The sequence below is a fragment of the Glycine max genome, chromosome 18 (genome assembly GCF_000004515.6).
Source record: "Glycine max cultivar Williams 82 chromosome 18, Glycine_max_v4.0, whole genome shotgun sequence".
NCBI classification, from domain to species: Eukaryota; Viridiplantae; Streptophyta; class Magnoliopsida; order Fabales; family Fabaceae; genus Glycine; species Glycine max.
In genome coordinates, this window is record NC_038254.2 from 38183200 (window position 1) to 38191605 (window position 8406).

At 36.5% G+C, this 8406-nt stretch overlaps 1 protein-coding gene and 1 long non-coding RNA gene across 4 annotated transcripts; one reads left to right on the plus strand and one right to left on the minus strand.

The window, feature by feature from the left end:
* Positions 1-317: 317 nt before the first annotated feature.
* LOC100795449 (uncharacterized) lies at positions 318-3387 on the minus strand. Of its 3 annotated transcripts, XM_014770305.3 has the most exons (4): positions 3252-3387; positions 3018-3103; positions 2224-2422; positions 318-1282 (listed from the first exon to the last, which is right to left on the minus strand). In XM_014770305.3, exons 3-4 carry the CDS (start codon positions 2391-2393, stop codon positions 415-417), a joined length of 1038 nt encoding a protein of 345 aa, XP_014625791.1. In that variant the 5' UTR covers positions 2394-2422; positions 3018-3103; positions 3252-3387; the 3' UTR covers positions 318-414. The 3 variants fall into 3 exon arrangements, with proteins under 3 accessions (XP_014625791.1, XP_006602505.1, XP_003551383.2); XM_006602442.4 differs by lacking the exons at positions 3018-3103; positions 3252-3387 and adding an exon at positions 2751-2874; XM_003551335.5 differs by lacking the exons at positions 3018-3103; positions 3252-3387 and having other exon boundaries at positions 2224-2818.
* A 644-nt stretch (positions 3388-4031) lies between these two features.
* On the plus strand, positions 4032-7901 carry LOC102670425 (uncharacterized). The gene is made up of 2 exons (XR_419548.4): positions 4032-7315; positions 7449-7901. It is a non-coding gene; the product is annotated as an uncharacterized lncRNA (long non-coding RNA).
* Positions 7902-8406: the final 505 nt, after the last annotated feature.

The following is an 8406-nucleotide window of genomic DNA, read 5'->3' on the forward strand; positions in this document are numbered from 1 at the left end:
GTATGCCTTTCCCATTCTCGTTATCTCCATTTCACGACACAAATTACATAGCCTAAATCATATAAAAAACAAAACCTTTTCCCTAGGTGAGACATAATCTCAATCTCAATCATGTGCAGAAGAAACACAAATAAACTCTGAGAAAACTTCTTCTCTATGCATGGCAAGAAAGAAACATTAAGATCATAATCCGCACTCCTATTCACAGCTCAGAACAGCACCTCACAGGAGAGAAACAAACCCAAAATAATAATAATAATAATAATAATAATAATAATAATAATAATAATAATAATAATAATAATCAACAACAACAGTAACAATAAATCAGAAATTTTATTTTTAAAAAAGTTAAAAAAATAATAATAAAAACAACAACAAATTCCCAGAATGTTTTTAAAATAGAAAAAAAACTCAGAAAATGTCAAGAATCTCCAAAATGAAATTGTTGCAGAGAGGGCAATTTCCCCTACTAACCATAAGCTCCCTTGAGCACATCCTGCAGAAAGTGTGGCCACAAGGTATAAAAGCAGCAGCCTTATGCTTCACCATGCAAACACAGCAAGTGTGCTCCATAGAACCCTCTCCGCCATCATCATCTTCGTCTTCATCCTCATCAAAGTCCTCATCATCACTCAATATATACCTCGATCCTTCGAGCCCCATCTCCCTGTCAGTTTCCTCCAGCAAGTCCATCAGGGACATCGTCACCGGCGCCTGCTCCGCCGCCTCCGCTTCCTGCGCCGCCGCCTCCGCCGCCTCCTGCGCTGCCACCGCCTCCCTCGCCGACAGCGCCCTCCCCTCCCCGGGCTTCTTGCCGTCCTCGCCGTCGGCCTCTTCGTCGTCAAAGCTGTCCCGGAACGTCACCACGCGGCCCCGCTTGTAGGGCTCCGACGAAATGTTGGTGGAGTTCCGCCGCGAGAGCTGCGGCCGGAGCGTGCCGGCGGTGTTGTCGCCGGAGGCGTCGCCGGCAAAGCGGGTGGAGCCGTGGCGGCTGAATTGGGGGCGGACGGCGGGAGGCCCGGTGGTCGGAGAACCGGAGTCGTCGTCGGCGGGGTCGAGGTCTTCGACTTGGTGAGCATTGTAGGGAGTTGACATGTCCGAGTCGGAGTGAGTCTGAGTCTGAGTCGGGGATCGGACCGAGTTGCGGCGACCAAACTGGGTGAAGGTTCGGCTATTCGGGTTAGGGATAGGGACATCCGAGGTCGGGATATGAATTGACGATGTCCAAGCTGAGCCTGCGCGCTTCAGCCGAAGCTTGTCCTTGAAGGCTTTCCAAGATCTGCCAAACGAAATTAATTCACTGAGTATTATTCATTTATTCTACAATATTCACTTTTTTTGACAAATTAATTATGTTTATGTGAGTCTAACTTTAAAAAAAAATATTTTAACATGAATAAACTGTATAGCATACATAATACTAAAAGGCTTATAATAGATATATCATCAACATATTTTTTATTATTTCACTAAAAGAATTAAATCTTCATTTATAAATTTAAATTAAAACTTTTCAGTAATTGAAGTATAAGAACATTAAAAGAGTGAATTTTATAGTTAAGACCATCATTAGTTTTAATGATTCATGTGTTATCATATGACTTCTTTTTGTTTTATTTTGTTTGTTTTAGTGAATGATGTAGTATTATATGACAAATTATATTTTTTCACTTCTCACTAAACATATCCCTTTAAAGGAAATTTTTTCTTCTAAACAAAGAATAGTTGTTTTTTTTAGGCAAAGAATAATTGTTGTTAACAAAACGTATAATTCAATTCTTAAGAAATATTAACATGTTGATATTGTCCAAAATATTAGATTGTTAATTGCAAATACTTTAAAGAATTATATTGACGTAGTTACTTGTATTTCGAAGGATTAAATTATATTTTTCTTATAAAGTTTTGTGAAAAAAGTATTTTCCACCAAGAATACGAAAATAATGAAATGAAGATCAAAAGGAATAACTGATTTACACGGACACTTAAAAGATCGACCAATGAATTTTAACAAAAAATAAGCCCAATTTTATGAACAATAATATTTGGGTTACACCTTGCAATTGGATCATTTGATCTGTTTGCGGTTATAAAACAACTACTATACACAATCCTAAACACAAAAATGATCATAATTCTATCATAAATAGAGTTATAGAAAAGAGAAATTAAGCACCATTAAACGTAGAAAATGCACTTTGTGGAGCTAGCTTTTCTTACCTGCGGTCCTTCTTGTTGCTCTCGTCTTCTTTGATGATGTCAAGTAGGGTTCGGCTCTTGGGAAGTTGTTGGCTGGGTGGCGTTGATGAAAACTTCTTCTGGTTCCCTAACACGTCGTCAAGGGTCAAGCCGGCTAGCTCTCGGGCTCGGCTGTTATCGGAAGCTGACATTTGTTCATGTAGCGTTATCCTCCGGCGACCTTCCATCACATATATATATATTCCCCCCACAACACACAATTTTATTATTTGTTACTAACTATCTAATAACAACACCATTGCATAAAACTAATGCCTAAAGGATTGATTCCCCGGAAAAATAATGAATGAAGGAAAGTTGTGGACTAGAGAAGCTTTTCCTACCTTAATGCTGCATGTATTTAATTTATTTGGAATTATTAAAGCTAGATCTACTCTTGGGGGAATATATTAGTTTTAAATAATAACAAAAATATTTTTAATGAAACATTAATCACGTAAAACTAATGTATAAAAAAAAAAATCACGTAAAACTAAAGCCAGGGTTACCCAGAATGACGAAAAGTTGCAGTCTTTGCCAGCAAAAGAAATGGAACTTATGGAAGGTTCTTTCTGTTAACGTGCTTAGATAGGCAATGGTACAACATTTTCTCTCTCTCAAAAATTGTCTTTTTCTTAGAAAATGAAAGGAGAAGACAAACAAGACAGCGGGAAAACGATTTTTGTGAGTTCGTTCATTTTCTGGGTGGGGCCCATTGTAAATAAAAAAACACAAAGCACGACAACAGTAAACAAGAGAGAGGAAGGCTTGGATACCTTTAATTTGGTCCCCGAGCAAAATTGAGAGGTCAGAGCTCTATGCCTACGAGCACTATGCTTTGAACGTATGGCTTAATTTACTCCTGCAAATAAAAAGATAATAATTAATTACTGGATCAATAATATGAAAAAGATAGAATTGTGAAGGAAGAAAACATTAATTAGAAAAAGAATAAACGATGGATTTATTAGAAGGAAGGGTCGTGATCAAGGTGGGGGTGAGGGGCTCACTGTCATTGTTGTTAGATGAGAAAAGATGCAGTGTTGTTGTTGTTATTTGAGTATTCTGGAATTTTCACGTTCTATCCCCTCTTCGTCAGTGAAATTGCAAATTGCGATGGGTGGTCCATGGTAACTAGATGTACGGGAGAGATATAAAGAGAGAAAGAGAAAGAGAGTATGGGGTTGTGTGGAAGAGAATGTTGGGTTTTGGACAGAGAAACGAATTTTATGGGGAAACACATCTCTCCCATTTTTGCGGAAGTAATCTCATTGTGCTTGGTAAGCCGGGGTTAACAAGTTTATTATTAGCGTAATTAGCCCACAAATAAATGAGAAATTTATATTAATTAATTTTATTGATTTTCTTAAAAAAATATATTATTCCCATCATGCCAAAGTAAGTGTGTGAAACTATATTATAGCTAGCATCATAATATTATTATATTTAACATTTGTACAATATATAATATATATGTTAGTTGTTAGATGTTAAGAATATATAATAAAATTAATTACACTAATCCTTCTTGAGATTTCTCCTTTTTTTTTTTAATAAGAAATATGAATTTATATTATAATGAAGGGAGCACTAGGAGTACTCCAACCCATTACAAGAAAGTCTCAGATGAGATAATTTCAAATTTTACTACATAGAAAAAGTGAATTCCACCAATCTGAAATATTCGATCCACCTACCCCTCCTACCTTTCTCATAAACCAGGCCCAACATATGTGCTTAATTTGATTGATAGTCTTGAGATTTGTCCTTATTACACTCAGTATCCCTCTATCCCTCTGCTTTAAAATATTACTTTTAAACCCCTGTGTCAAATATAGGTTCCGTTAAGTTAATAAAAAAAAAATGAAACAAATAAAATATGATTTTATGGTATTCCGAATTTACCCCTCTGAATAGCATTGACAGATTAGGATTGCCGGTGTTCATTTCTCTCATCGCATCCTCCTCCTTTCCATGACAGCGTCTGATCTTCCCCACTGGAGGTCGTCGTGAAGGGAGGCGGCGCTGGCATCTTCCACCTCCCCATGTTCGCAGTGGTGCACTCGGTGCGGCCGCCGAGTCTCGAACTGCGAAAGACTTAGATGCGGCATCATCGGAGACTCAGATGTGAAGAGGAGAGTGCGCCATTTCGAGAGTCAGAGTGGACTAATTTCTATGCAGAGTCTGTCTCTGGCGAGTGCGATTTCGAAGGCGCAAATAAGCTCCTTCAGGGTGTCGGCTTCTTCGAGGAGCTTGAGCTCCGCCTTGATTACCCAGTCATTGGTCTTTGTGTTCCCGCAAATTAGCACGTCGTGAACATTAGATTGGTTCATTTTGGATTTTTGCGTTCAGATTTGAATGGGGATGCATTGCATTCTCGGAATCGCAATGCACTAGTAAGTCTTCTTTAATTTGGCACTGCTGGTGAATTTGGTGATATTGTGAAAGCCAATTTAGTTTCCTGCTCTATTAATTGTCAATTAATTTTGTTTCTAACATTGGCACCACTAGAAACTTTTGTCCCAACACTGCCAATCAGTTATTTTCTCTTCTGAATCGAATTAATAGTACGGATTTGGTTTCTATAGTAAAATGAGGGATCAATTTGATTAATGTGTAGAAAAGTTAAGAATTGAAATTGTTTGAATTTTTTAGGTGTGGTGGTAGCTTAGAAATGGGAAGAAAATTTAGGAATTAAAAATGATTGCAGGGGGCGGACTTTCCTGTTTTTGGTAGGCTTATTCCATTTCATGGCATGGGTGGTTAACTTTGGCAACGTTCAGGATGTTTTGGGTAACATAACAGCATCTGGGTTCAATTAAATTAACGAGGAAGCTGCTCATTTCGCGTTTGGTAGTGTTTTTTTTCCTTCATTGAAGTTGCCCAGATTTTTACGAGGAAGATGAGGTCTTTTTGGGCAAAAAAATTTCATTAAAAGTAATGTGCAAGGATCTAAACGGCGTTTAAGTGTAAGGGGAGCAAGTGTAACAACTAGTGAAAAAATAAGGGGGGTTTTGTAGGGATTAAAAAGAGAGGGATATCAAGTGTAATAAGCTAAAACATCAAGGGGATTAGTGTAATTAACTCTATATAATATGTTATATATTTTTAAGGATAGGTCAATTTCCCCGTTGATGCTTACCCGGGCATGGGCTCTCTTTAAATTTGGGTTTCAAGATATGCGAATTTTCCCCTCATTTTCTCTTCTTGTTGGTTGATAATTCAGCTGTTGTTTTTCTACTGCTAATAATTTTGTTTTCTATGGCCGTTCATGGTCCTTTTGTCAATGACAAATTATAGTGTGAGAAAGCTAGTGAATTCTCTCACAGTGAGAAATTAGCTTCCCACACAGTTATTTAACATTATATAGCCTTGCCGCCTTGGTCTCAAAATATGTCTAGTGTTTAGACAATTAGACTAGTTTAGAAACTAGAATTAGAATATATTACATTTTACACATTTTACATTTACAGTATATGGATTATGGTATTCAGTTTAGACATTGGATTTTATGTTTCATATGTCTCATCTTAGCAGATTTATTTATGCTATGTATTTTTCCTCCTTGAAAATGGAGAGATCATTTCTCAAGAAACCTTCTTTGAGTTGAGCTTTATTACTTTTTTGTACTAAACAATGCGTGCAAAGTTTCCTTGGTTGTAATTCTGTAAACTCCTTTGTTTTGCATCTTCTATTATCTTTTGGAGCATTTGGCTTCTGTATGCTGCTAAAATTGAGCTGCTTGTTGAGCTATTTTGTACCACATGAGCTACAAAGTCGAAATACTAAGTTATCCAGGCTGCTGTATGCAGTGGCTAGGTGTAGGGGGCTTGGCTGCATTGTTGAGTTATTTTCCTTCTAATTGGTTTTTATGTTCTTCTGGATTGGGGCCTTCACCAGTAAGTGGATGAGAATACAACTGTCCTATTGTTATAAGGGGTGCAAGCGTTAACAACTCTTAAATCTTAATTAGATGAAAATTTAGTGGATAAGAAATATTATGGCCTTTTAAAAAAAAGAATAACCATCGTCTGAAAGGATATTAGATAAGTTAAAAAATGAGAGTCAGAGCATTAGATACTTCAAATATCATGGGCAGAAAAAATGTTACCAAAAGTGCATAGCATTGGTCAGCCAACTTTAGTTTCAAATATTATTGTTTGGAAACACAGTTGAGTGAAAACAAAATCTGATGTGTGGTTCACTTTTTTCTCCATCAAAATATGCTCACCTAAAACCGTGGTGCATGCTTATCCACCTTCCCCATCTCCTCTGCTGCATCACTTAAAAGCTAAATTATGTTTCAGTCTTAGAGGACATGAAAAGTCTTCCCCCGGTGCACTTAGAAGTATCAATTTTAGATATTGCCTCACTCTTTGTTTCACCATCTCCTCTTCTCTTCTAGCTCCACACCACCTTTCTTCCACCCTTTTATACCACGAAAGTAAGAAGAAAAACAGTACAATTTTTTTTATCACTCTTGATATTTTGTGGTTAAAAATTTAAATTTTTTATCTATGTTAATTGTATACTTAATTAAGTTTTTCGTACTTGAAATATAGTTTGTTTTAAAAACACTACCTAACATTCATTTTTTCCCTAGATGCCTAAAAATTTTTTGCATTTCATTTTAGTACCTGCCGTTAGGTTTTATCCGTTAATTGACGACGTGGCATAGTCACTCACCACGTAAGTGCCTTTTTTCCACATCATTAATTTTAATTTTTAAAAATTTAAAAAACAAAATTTAAATCAAGCGGCACCCCTCGACCTCGGAGGCCACTTCTCAACCCCCACGGTGCGTTGGCCGCTTTGAAGTTATCATGTACATCGTTGGCTACCCCTTCGACGTCATCTCTGTCCTCTCTGTCTAAGGGAGGCATTTGGGATTTTGGAATCCTAACGAAGGCTGTTTGGTTGATGGGAGAAAGGATGAAGGAAAAGGGTGGGTCATCATCTCCGTCGTCGTCATCTCCTATGATGGTTAAGTACAAATGAGGTACCCGCTATTATGTTCACGTTGTGTAGTGTGAACCATCTGGGGAGAAGGTTTTGGAGATGCCCACACTGGAATGTAAGGAAATGTCAATTTTGTGTTTTGTTTTGGATTTTACTTTGCTTAATTGGTATTGTATTGTAGAAATTCAGTTCTTGCAGATTTTTTTAATGGGTTGATGATACTGAGGCTGACAATAATGTTTTCGTAGAAGGGAGTGAGTTGACCTGGCATGTTCACGAAAATGAAGAGTTGAAGTTGAAACTTGCTTCATTAATGGAGGAAGCTAAAGCAAATGCAGAAGAAATAGCAAAATTGAGGAAAAAAGTTGTTGCACATGAAGAAGAATGTTGTGTCAGCTGAAGTTGTATGCACTTGAAGAGTAAAATTGGAAGGAAAAAGAAAAATGTTGTTGAAAGGAATATGGTGAAGTTGTTAGGTTTTGTAGTTGTAGTTCTTTGGGTGTTCATTTATTTACTAAACATTGTAATTGCAATGAATGTTGGTGGTTATAGAAGAAACTGAGTTGTAGCTGAATTTGGTTATTTGCTTGGGTAGTTGTATTGTTAAATTTGGTAGGTTGGTATGATGTAAAACTTTGAAAGTGATTATGTTGTATTTGATGTAGTTGGATGTTTGTAATGAAATTAGTTTATGATGTGTTAATGTCATCTTTTATACCGGCTTAACAAGGCAAACAAGGTCATGTTTCAGGTAGTTTATTGGAACCAAAAACAATTTGTAGTAATATGAAATGAATATAAACCAATTATATGAAAATGGTTTGTTTTGCAGGTAATTTAATGGAATAAATAAAAAAATTTAGGTATCAAAATAAAAATGTTTCATTTTACATGTACTACAATATTAAAAAAAATAAATTTGGGGTAGTGAAATGAATATTTGTTAATTTGCAGTAACATGAAGATTTCATTCATGGAGTTAATGTGGCAATATAAGTATAACAAAAGAGATATCAATATATTCATAAGTGAGAATTGTTTAATATAAGCGACATGGTCCCAAAATACCTAAAGTAGTAGTTAATGTGCCCATTGTTTAGAACAAATACACAAAAGGTGCAGTAAAGTATGCACATGATTCCACATCCCACTACAAAAAGTAAAAAACGAAGCAAACAACATTCCCACACCCCACAACAAAAAGTA